The 12,220-nt window shown below is 43.6% G+C and overlaps 1 protein-coding gene across 1 annotated transcript in view; it reads right to left on the reverse strand.

The window, feature by feature from the left end:
* THSD7A (thrombospondin type 1 domain containing 7A) overlaps positions 1 to 12,220 on the reverse strand; it is a 300,913-nt gene that overhangs the window by 178,612 nt on the left and 110,081 nt on the right. Inside the window, exon 2 of the mRNA XM_052000672.1 lies at positions 4,331 to 5,162. Within this exon, the coding sequence (XP_051856632.1) occupies positions 4,331 to 5,162 (832 nt within the window). The remainder of the gene's footprint in view (positions 1 to 4,330; positions 5,163 to 12,220) is intronic.

The raw sequence follows: 12,220 nt of genomic DNA on the forward strand, positions 1-12,220 counted from the left end.
GAAATGGAGCAACCAATGAGGAGAGAAAAGAAACAGAGGAGAAATTGTGTCGTGTAGGAGCTGGGAAGGAACAGAGCATACTGGCTCAAACAGCAGGAATTAAATCTTTCAGAAGCAAGAAGGAAAGAGATAAAATTAGGAAGAAAAGAAAAGGAGGAAGGAAAAAATGAAGAAAGGAAGGAAGGAAATAAAGAAAGGAGGAAAGGAGAGTGAAAGAAAGGAAAGAGAAAAAGAGAAAAAGGGAAAAAGAATGAAAGGAAGAAAGGAAGAAAGGAGAGAGATGAGAGGGAGGAAATATAGAAAGAAAAAGAGAAAGGGAGAACAAAAAATAAAGAAAGAAGGGAGCAGAGGAGGAAAGGAAAGAAGAAAGAAATGAAAGAAGAAAACCACAAAGCAAAAACAAACAAACAAACAACAACAACAACAAAAAAAAACACCTCACATTGCAAATGCCCTAAGAACCATTCTCTAGAACAGAGGCACAGTGTGAAGTAGGAGATTATCCATGGGACAAACGGTAACTAGGAGAAAAGCCATATTTTTAGTGAGTTCCATATAACAGGCCCTATGCTGGGGGCCAGGCATGCAAACATAAAACCAACATGCTTCTGGTGCTCAAGGAGTCCCCCTTGCTCTGTGGCACTCAGGCAAGTGCTTCCTAAGCAGTTTCTGCATGATGGAGGCCAGGGCAAGGAGATACAGACCAGTGCTCTCAGAGCATTTTGGGAGATCTAGAACTCATTTGTCAGGGGCCATCAGAGCATTTGGGGAGATCTAGAACTCATTTGTCAGGGGCCATCAGGGGAGGCTTCTTAGAGGCAGTGGCAAAGAAAGAATCTGATAGGTGAGATGAGGATGCAGTTGTAGAGGCAGAATTAACAAGACTTCAAAACTGATCCGATGTGAAGCCCTAGGGAGAGGGCCGACTCTTCAGTAATTGTGAGGCTTTGAACTTGTGAGATGGTGAAGATATACCTGCGAGCCTTTATTGAGCTCTCTCACCTAATGTCCACAGAAAGTGAAGGGAGACTCTCTCCCTTCGGAAACAGGGCAGAGGATATAAGCACGGAAAGGAAACCGAGTCCTTGCCACTTTCCCCATCCCCCATGAGCTTCCATCCTACTGAAGGGTGTAACCTAAACACTAATTGGGACCGGAAAGTGCCCTCATGATTGGTCTAGGGAATTCCCTGGGAAAGAAATTCTCTTTGACAAAATGGATCATCTCTTCTCTGCATTTTATATAATCTCCTAGAGCTACTTAGAGAACTAATCAGACCACTGACTGTCTGTAGGATAGTTACATGCTCATAATCTTGCATTGGATGACCTTTTATGTTTAAGTGACTTGTCCAGGGTCACAGAGCTAGTGCAGATCAGAGGTAAGCCTTAAATCCAGGTTAAGTGACTTGCTCAGGATCACACAGCCATTAACTTTCTAAAGCAGAATTTGAACTGGTCTTCTTGTTTCTAAGTTCCTGTCTCTGAGGCTGACTTCCCATCCATTACATCACACTTGTTATCATGTAAATAGATATGAGTAGTGAACATGAGACTTTTGAGAGGTCAAGAAATCAGTAACAACTAGAGAGTTCAGGAAAGGCTTCTCATAGGAAATGATCCCTAGACTATATTTTAAAGGAAGAAAATCATTATAATAGGAAAGATTACTTTCCAGATGTAGCCTCCTTTGGGAAAGGCGCTGATGGGAAGTAAAGTTTTCCAGGCTGGATAAAGGCACTGAAAGATCACAGAAGACTGACAGCAGCCTCATAAGACATGAGGAGCCCAGGGATTTTTGTCTGTACCCAGAGGAGAAGGTGACAGAATAGCGTGACACCTGTGAGGTACCGATAGCAAATAAGGAGCTGCTGCCCCCTGCCCCCAACAATGAACACAATCATGAGCAGTCTTGTCTGGCTCACTGACTTATGCAAGGGGTGTCCTGCCCACCCAAGGCTTTCTCCACATCCAGATGCACTGTGGGATGTGGCAAAATCCTGCTTTTTCCTCATTTTCTCTCCTCCCTCAAAATCATCATGCTTGGAAGTTTCCCACTCTTCAAATCTTATTTTTTGCTGTCAGTACTTGTATAAGGAATTCTATCTCCAAATTAAGACCAACTAATTTTTGTTACATTCTGGTTGAGCATCTCTTCTAAAAGAATGGACTGTGAAGGAAAGGGAAGGTCCAAAGGGAACCCGAGAACAATTGTTTTAGAGATACCTGTGAGCCTGTCTCGAGCTCTCTCACTGAGTGCCCAAAGAGAGAAGCTTCATGGGCATGGCAGCCTGGGCAATGGCACGGAGGGGAGAGATGCTGCAATGTTGTGTACAAGGGACGGTGAGGGGCCACTTGGGCTGCAGTGAGGAATGGAGGAGGGGGAGTGACAAGAACTGACATCCAGAAACAGAGATGGGAGCTGGGCTGCAAAGGGTTAACGTGCATTTGTGCAGCTCCCCTTTTTGGAGCTGGTTATTTCCTTCAATAAAAGAAATAAGAAATCTCTCCTTTGATATCTCCCTAGACTTGAGTTTAGAGCAAACTCTGTTTATAGGGTAATTTGGAAACGCCGAGCCCTACATACAGCTCACTTGTGTGTGGGCATTGGGACGTTAACTGCATGAGATGAGCTTTTTCATTTTAAGTTCTAACACTAAAGGGATTTCAGCAGCTCCCTCCTTTGAAGGGGCCCAAGTCATAAACCTGTGGAGCTGCTTCCTTCAGAACTCCCCCGCACTTCAGATTGGGGAAGGAGAGGCCGATGCGAATTCAGTTATATGGAAGCTAAACCCAGGCAATGGTAGAACTGAACACAAAAAGCATTTATGTTTGTAACATCATAGGTTTAAAACTAGAAAAATCCCTATAGATCTTGCAGTCCAGACACTTCACTTTACAGATGAGAAAACTGAAGCAGAAAGTGGTTATGTGAGAAACAGCCGGGTGGTGCAGTGAATAGGGCATTGGAACTGGATTTAGGAAGCCCTGTGTCCCAATCTGGCTTAGTAGCTGTATGACCCTGGTCACAGACCTATAACTGTGTCTGCCTCAGTTTCCTCATCTAGAAAATGAACTGGAGGAGGAAATGGCAAACCTTTTCAGTATCTTTGCCAAATGGGGTCTTGAAGAGCTGGACACAACTGAATAATAAAACACCATATAAATGTTAGCTACTATTATGTGACTTATCCAATAACATCCCTAAGATAGGAAGGACCAGAAGCAGGATTTGGAAAGATCCAGGCCAAATTCCAATAGATTTGTGATGGAGAGAGCCATCTGCATCCAGAAACAGTCCAGGGGGCCTGAATGTGCATCACAACATAGTATTTTCACCTGTTGTTGTTTGTTTACTTTTTTCTTTTTTCTCTTTTTTCCTTTTTGATCTAATTTTTCTTGTTCAACAAGGTAATTGTGGAAATATGTATGGAAGAATTGCAAATATTTAACCTATATTGGATTATTTGTTGTCTAGGGGGGAGGGGGAGAGGAAGGGAAGGAGAAAGATTTAAAACATGGCTTTTTCAGGGATAAATGTTGTAAACTGTCTCTGCATTTATTTTGAAAATGCAAAACTATCGTTTAAAAATAAAAAAGGAAAAGAATAAAAAGTTAAAGAGGAAAAAATTAATATTGAAAATTATCTATATGTATTTGGAAAAAAAATACTATTTTAAACAAGAAAGAAAAAAGAACCAGGACAGAAAAGGCCAAACTCCACCCTGGATTACTTGATAATAAGTGTCTGCTCACTCTGAGTTCTCAGCACTATATATTAGAAATGTATATCAATGTGGTGCAGACAGTACATTGCTTCTCTTTCTTAATTGGCACACGTCCTGTTACTTAGTCACAGCAACGCTTTTTATTGACAGAAATAAAAGTCCATTTTTTCCTTATTGCCTCAGGGATTGCTGTCTGTGCTGAACATAGACTTAGTATGAAGAGATCAAAAGAAGGACTAGACTTAGGTTGAGGTCACAAAGACTGACCCAGAACTCCCATGACTAGGGACCCAGTCGGGACAATGAGGGAGACAGGAAACAAAAGGTAGAAGGCCAGTCTTGCGTGGGTCAGGGGCCAATTAAGTTATCTCACATCACCGAGACCAAGGATACCTATAACATTCCCCAGAATCCTGGGGGGAGGGGGAGCAGGCCAACCCTGCTGGATGAGGCAGAGACTCTAGACCCACTCTAGGACCAGTGCCTCTTTGGATCACAGGTCTTTCCCATGAAGCCTTTTCCCAGCCCTCTGTGGTTCACACGAGAGCCCTGACTGGCCTGCCAATGGGGTTAATCCAATGGACAGATTAACAAAGACATTACCTGAAGTCAGTGATTGTGCTGTTCTTGTGCGTACATACAACGTCCCTGGTCTGATAGCCGATTTGGATGTCCCAGTGTTTGTTTTCTTGTCTGTTCTGTCTGTTTCGGTTCCTCTTTTTCTTGATGAGTTCTCGCGCATCGGGATCCTTCACTCCTTTCTCTCGGTCCTTCTCCCGCTCTTTGTTCTTCCCTCGCTTCCTCGCCTGCCTTATCTGCCTCGTGTGAGGCATTGAGCAGGCGCTCCAGGGCCCCACGTTTAGGCTGTAGAGGCTCTCCTCTGCCTCACAAGGACTGGACTGGCAGATCTGAAACTCCGTCAGGTTGGGGCAGGCCGAGCCGCCGTACTGTGGGGGGGCCACCACGTGCCGCGTGCGGTGCTGCAGCCCGCTCCCGCACGTCTTGGAGCACTCGGACCAGGGTGAGAAGTCCGACACGATGCAGTCCTGTGGACAAGGGATGAGGCAGGCTTGCTCCAAGAGGGGTTTGGGCTCGAAGTACTCACAGATGCTGTCGTCGGCACTGAGGCTGTCAGCCTTCTGGAGACAGGCGATCTCCCTGGTCTGGATGCCCTCCTCCCCCTTGGTGCATTCTGCTGGCTTCACCAGACTCTTGGACATGACCGGCTGGCACTGGTTCCAGCTCCCCAGGTGCCAGTCATACAGTTCTTTGTGCCAGTCACAGACTTTGAAACACTCCTGCTGGGTGTCTGGTTTCTCCGTCTGCTTGCAGTTTGTATGCAGTGTTGTCCAGCCTTCTGCATGAGCACACCAGACTGCTCTGGTCTGAATGCCACCCGGACCACATTCGTCTCCCATGCATCGGCCCCAGGGACCTGTAAAACAAGACACACGTTAGCAGAAGTTCTCTCTTTCTCACTGGGCCCTGACAAAGTTCAGATAGTACTGCCCAGTGGTCAGAGAGCAAGTTTTCTCCTGTATGGGACACCCTGGGATGAGACCGTCTGGAAGGCTCTCCATTATGCATAGATTAGGACATCAGGGAGAGGGCACGTGCAATAAAGATGCTACATTTTATCTTGTTCTTTTGTGATTATAAATGCATTTGCCTTTATTCTTGTATTTTTATGTTGGATAATTACAAGATCTTTGCTCGTAAAGGGCATTAGAGATTAGCCACATTGAAAATCTATCACTTCTGGCTTCCACCCACCAAGTCCATTTCAGACATTGGCAGAGATAATGGCCCCTGGTGAGCCCCTCGGCTCCTTCAGGCATGTTCCTCTTCTGGGCAGTTAATTTCTCTTAGCACATTACTTTTATTTATTCATTTATTTTTTATGCAATTAAGGCTTTGGGGAAGAACGGCCACGTCCTGTGGATGCTGCCAAAAATTAAAGTGTTTACCCGGTATTAACCAGGGCTTGATAATAGCACACGTAATTCTGCACATTCTGCCTGCAAAATAACCAACCGACCTCCCCAAACCCACTCTGTGGATCAGCCACTAATGAAGTGCAGGCTGTGCAGGAAGGGGAACATTTAACTAAAGGATGGATGCAATTTTTCTGGGGATCAGCTTTGTTCTAATTCACTTCAGTTTGACAAAGAGTCGCAGAGTTGCTAATAACATGCAATGAGATGAGATAATGGTAAGGTCCGGAGGTGTCACAAAAAATTCTCCATACATCATTCCATGTGGTCTCATAACTACCTGATGGGCTAAGAGCCTGATGTATTACTGCCTCCATTGTGCAGACATGGAAACTGAGCCTTAGTCACCGGTCAAGGTCACTTTCATCCCTGTAACTTCTAAGATCAGATGCATACTCCTCCATCTAGTCCTTAAACCCCTTTATGAACAACTCCCTTTCATGCCCTCCATGGCATTGTCCTTAGAGTTGTTCCTCACACAAGATTCCATCGGTCATCTCCCAGTCATTACAAGGTTATCCACCATCTCCCAGAATCCCTCACTTCTTTCAGAACTCAATCTGAATGTGCCCGCCTTTCCTGAGGCTACTTCTTACCCTGCCAGCTGATGCATGGAAGTACCTCATATTTATGCTGCACATATATTGCATACAGTGACATGCATTGATGTGGAAAGCTACAGGAGGCCAGGAAGTCTTTCTGGTTTCCAGGTCCAGCCTCTGGTACACCACTGGAGCTGATCAAATACGATTCACTGACTGATTGACCTTGGCCCAACAGCCAGCAAGGGTTGGAGGAAGGATGCCCATCCGCCTGCCCATCAGCCTGCACCAGATAGCACCAGAAAGTTCTGTTTCAGCTATCAAGACTTGAGTGATCTGTCAAAGGTCTCGGTTTCCTCTCCTGAATGCTTCTCCGATCTCTTCCAGCTCAGTATCCAGGATGCACATCTCTCCTGACCCTGGATTTGACCCTGCTTCCAAGCCCCTATATGTGCGGGATGCTACAGGAGGTACTGGGGTGAGGGTTGCTGCCCTTAAGTGCTAAGTACAGATGTGGCCTCTGGAGACTAAGTGCCTGGCTGAAGGCTCACCAGCTAGTGTTAGTCAAGGAGCCGAGGGCGCATAGCAGCAGCAGCCCTTTTCCCTGATGCATGCCAGAAAGTCTCTTTTACCCTCAAACATTGCATAGGTTAAAGATTTTCAAAGAAAAATTTAAAAAGATGTCTGGCATAAAATCTACTTTCTAATTGCCCTTTGGGAACTCACAACATGAGTCTGGAGCACATTCAGCTTGGGCTTTCCACCCACAAGCAAGAGCTGAGCTGATCACAGGAAAACTTGAAAGGAATCGGTGGGGTCCGTCCTCCAGCCCTTGCATCTCGTCTCCATGGGCCAAGGACAGCCATATAGAGTGGATGAAGAAGCAGCCTCCTGGAGGAGATTCTCATGTGGGGAACAGCAGGCCGGCCTGGAGTTTATCCCTGAATCTCAAACTGACTCTCCTGCTATAAAATCCTTTCTTTTGGTGCAGAAACATTTGTCAGTTTTTCCCTCATTCTTCAGAGACAATAATTTCAGTTCCGTACCCTAAAGAGGACCTGAGTCAAAGCCTGGTCCATCAACAGTACTATCAACTAGTACCATAAAGAACAATCCTGACTATGTCATCTGATCATGTTCTCCCCCAAATGAAAACCTTCTATGGCTCCTATTGCCTTGAATATAAAATCCCAGCCTGTCCCTGGAAGCCTTTCCTGGTCTGCTCCAGGTTACTTTTCCACGATTAATGGCCGTCCCCTGGCTACACCTGGAATGTTTGACCTCCTCTACTCTGCTTCCTTCAAAATGCACCCCAGGGATGCTCCTCCTTCTGCAGGAGGCTTCCCCCCCATTGCATTTCTGTCTCACCCCTACCCCAGCACACACCTGTCCTCTCCATCTACTTCTTAGATTTTTTCATACATGCTTTAGATTTGTTGGCCATCCCTGCTCATCCATGAGGGCAGGAACTGTTTGCTTTATGTCTTCAGATCACTAGAGTGGCCCCTTGTACATAGTAAGCGCTTAATAAATGCTCCTCCTATTGGATAGATGCCCTCTTCCTCAGTCACTTTAAAAGAAACTTGAATTTATTTGACAACCTTGCAAATTATCCAGTCTGGGCTTTTATTGTTCTATATCCATGTTGTGCGTCTACCTTAAATATCTGAAGCTTTGTCTGCACCCACAGAAATAAAGGCAAGTGCCCCATAGAAGGGACGTCACTCTACCTTCATTGGCAGATGGCAATGGTTCCGTTAAAAGGGGGAGAAATCACATTGTTTCAAAGCTGCATATTGATCACGAAAGGAGATACGTACAGAGCCCCAGATGCTCCCACAAGACCCGTGTGCAGGCAAACAAACCATATACATGAACAAGTGCTCACATGGATAAGGCACTTCCAGTCTGAACAGTGTTGACATCAAAGCATTCAGCTCTAGCAAAGCCTTAGGATTGGCCATTAGATTAAAAAAAAAAAAAAAGGCATGGGAAGTACTGGATTCAAATTCTATCTCGGATACTTCCTGGGAAAGCAGTGTACACTCTGTGTCTCACTTCCCTCCTCTGTAATATGAGTTGGCTTTTACTTGATGGTCTCAAAGATCCTTTTTTTCAGCTCTAAATCTTTGATTCTTGAATCTAAATTACTTCAGGAATAGACCTAAGACTACACTGAAATTAATTAGATTTGAGGAAATCTTTCCCAGACAGTTAATTTGTAGTCAGAAACTTGAGTCAGGCAATCTGTCCTTAGTGAATTGGTCAATCATCCAGTCAACCTCTCCTCTCCCCCCCCATCCCCCTCCCCTCCGCCTTCTCCCTGCACTGAGCAGCTATTCCATGGCAAGAGCCACATCTAGGAGAGAACATGGAGAGAAGCTGAAAAAAGGGTAAGGTTTCACTCAGACAAGGGTTTGTCCTATTGGAGAAGGTTCCAACTTCCACTTCATTTTACCATGAGAAATCTGGACTCTGGGAAGTGGACTTGGCCATTTGTAATGAAAGGGCCTTGGAGATGATCTCATTAAGTCACATCATTGCACCAAAGGAAAGAAGGGAAGTAATTGGGTCAGGAAGACACAGCAAACAATGACAAAGCTGAGATCTGAAGCCAGGTCTTCAGACAATTAGCAAGTATTTATTACGTGCTTACTATTGGCCAAGTCCACTTCTAGGCTGCTGTTCCTGAGCATGACCAGAGAATTTCTGTTCTCTCCAAATACATGAAGGTTTCCCTGATTTGTGTTTTTGTTTTGTCTTTGTTAATTGACTGTGGGCCTTTAAAAGTAGAAGCCCAACATGGCTCTCATCAACCATGAGATGATTCAGGCCAGTTCCAATGGTCTTGTGATGGCGAGAGCTATCTGTACCCAGAGAGAGCTCTGACTGTGGGAACTGAATGTGGACCACAACATAATATTTTTGCTTTTTGTTTTTGTTTGCTTGCTTTTTGCTTTCTTTCTCATTTTATTTCCTTTTTTGATCTGAACTTTCTTGTGCGGCATGAGATTTCTGGAAATACATATAGAAGAATGGTGCCTATTTAACATATATCAGGTTACTTGCTTTGTAGGAGAGGGGGTGGGGGAAGAGAAGGAAAAAAAAAATAAAACACAAGGTTTTGTAAGAGTGAGTGTTGAAAATTATCCATATATATTTTAAAATTAAAAGTTTTAATTAAAAAAGAGTAGAATCCCATTCCTTCTTCATCTCTGCACTGAATCAGCACAGGATTCTGAACATAGCAACTTCTTCACAAAGCTCAGGGGCTAAGCTATTTCTTTTTTTAGATGCTATGTTTATTATTATTAATATTTATTATTATTTAACAATGATATCCCTTTTATTGTGTTACCATTGGTGCTTTAAGGATCATCAATCCTTCCTGCTCTCTTTACACAGCTCACAAGTATCAGAAGAAGACATATATATATATTTGTGTGTGTATGTGTGTTTATTTCATTTAAATTGAAAACCTGCTACTGTTATGGTTTGTTAGAAGAAACCAAGATGTCCTCCTGGCTAAAACCTTTTCTTCTTCCTCTCCTTCATGCCTTTGTTTGACTTTAACTAAATCTCAACTCAGGCTTTATTTTACCTGTTGTGGGCCCACCTGGCAACTTGCTGGTGCTCTTGGCATCCTGATGGATTTCACAAGTGTACCTTATCTGTAGCAAATATGGTGTGGATGAATATGAACATGTGCATCACAATCCGGGGACACGTCTTCTCTTTGCAGGGGAATTGATTGACCAAAGAGAATCTTTCAGTAGAAGTTCCAACAACTCAGAGAGCAGGTCTATATTCTTTTACTCCTTAGCATCTCTCTGTGTGCCTAAGAGCCAATACAACGCCCCAGTTGGCACTTTCAGGCCCCCACCATTGGACTCCAGCCTTTTAGAGATGATGGCACATACTTTCTCCTTCACATACTCTCTATTTCAGATACATCAACAGTGCTGTTTCCTACACAGAACATCAACAGCCTTTGCACACACTGCTGCCTCCTAGGCCTGGAGGGCAATTCTTCTTCATGTCCCCTCTGGAATCTAGTTTTTCTCAGGCAGAGATCAGATTCAGTCTCATCCTCCCTGTGAAGACTTTCTTGATCTCTCCAGTTATGTCCCCTTACAATGGAAATTAATTTGTATTTATTCGGCAGCTTTTTCACATTTGCTTTCCAGTGTGTGTTCTGTGTTCCACCTTCAGTAAAATGCAAGCCTCTTGGAGGAAGAAGCAGTTTTGTTTTTGTATCACTGATTTCAATTCTGTTTCTATATTACCTAGCACAATATCAGGGAGCATGGTAAGCTCTAAATTGAATAGAACAGAAATGAACAGATTTAAAATAATTTGATTTCCCAATGTGATTCACCCAATGAATTGTTAAGAGGACATGGTAGATAAAAAGTCATTCATTCATTCATTTATTCGGATAGCAGCCTAAGAAGTATCACTCTAATATTAAATAATAAAGCTGTCTGGACTACAAGCCCATTTCTCTTTGATTTGGTTAAAAGTCCATTTCCCAACAGCTGTATCAAGTACACACCAATGTGCAATTTTTCAATGAAGTCCATTTGTTGAAATGAGGAAGCCACATTCCCTTCTTGTTCATGGAGAATCTTAGTGTTCTCTGAGATTTTGCCAGCTTTCCTCATCAGGTAGAGTTGCACCAGACCCCAATTTGTGGATTGGAAAGTCAACCTCAAAAACTTCCTCATAGTTACCCCAAAAAAGTGGATACCCCATGACCTATTAGGAAAAAATGAATAAGAATAAGCTACTTCAAATGTTGATCTTGTGAGGAGAGTAAGCTCTTTTCTACTTTTGATCCACACCAAATATTCCAGTAATTTGAAGTGAAGAATTACATGTAAATGTGAGGGCTTGTCACATCCTTTATTCCCTATGGTTTTCCTTTCCTCACTTCAATGCATTTCCTTAATGATGTTATTCCAAGAGTCCTGTGACGAGTTCATTTAGGGGCTCCCTTCATATCCTAGTATTACACACTCATTGTCAACAGCCACTATCAGACCCCAATTCAAGCAAGACCAACTCTGTCATGACTTTTCATAGATCAGATTTGAATAGGAGGGGCTGAAGTAGAAGCCTGCAGGTATTGAGGGATACCCTCTCTAAATACAGATAAATTTCCATTCACAGAAAATTATTTTGGTCTCTGTAACCAGTCTTCCTTCTATGCATGTTATGATTACATTTAGGTATCTTAGATGCTTTACATATTTATACCATATCCAAGAGAGGGCCCCGTCCCAAGAAGATGCCTGGAAAACTAGTTAAAAATGCCAACTCAGTGAGTTTAAGAGGAAGGATGAAATCGTGAAACTACCAAAGAAAGCCATGGGTGCATGGGACCAATAAAAGCATAGAGTAGAATAAAACCAGCTCCTTCACCCCCTTAGCCCATAACTCCTGTCTTATCTCCTCAGTGCACCTGGCACATACCATGTGTGTCCAATTAACAGTATCAGATCTTTGCCCAGACCCTGGATGAAGGGCTGCTTGCCCCTGATCCCCTAGGAGCATTGAAATAATCACACACTGAACAGAGAGGCCATCATGTTGAAAACCTATTCCTGACAGCTGAAAGCTGTCATCCCAATTAGCTTCCAGGTTCTAACAAAGGCAAATGCTACCAAGTGTCACAGGGAAGCAAAAACTGTAAGCTATGAATGGAAATGTGAAACAGCCCCCTATGTGGATGAACCAGATAAATTCAGAAGTTCTCATTTTCAACTTTCAAATGTGCCAGCAGCATTTCAGGTCACCATCAAATAGCAAGCTCAAAGTTTGTTCCTTGCTCATTAAAGAATAGCCGAACAATTTTCCATTGGTTGAAATGGACTTGACTGGTGTGCAAAAGGGCCCCACCCAAGCATATTCCAATGAGACTGGGAGCTTACTCAGCACAAGTGATGTCGAGTTTT

Source organism: Antechinus flavipes, chromosome 5, assembly GCF_016432865.1.
Source record: "Antechinus flavipes isolate AdamAnt ecotype Samford, QLD, Australia chromosome 5, AdamAnt_v2, whole genome shotgun sequence".
Taxonomy (NCBI): Eukaryota; Metazoa; Chordata; class Mammalia; order Dasyuromorphia; family Dasyuridae; genus Antechinus; species Antechinus flavipes.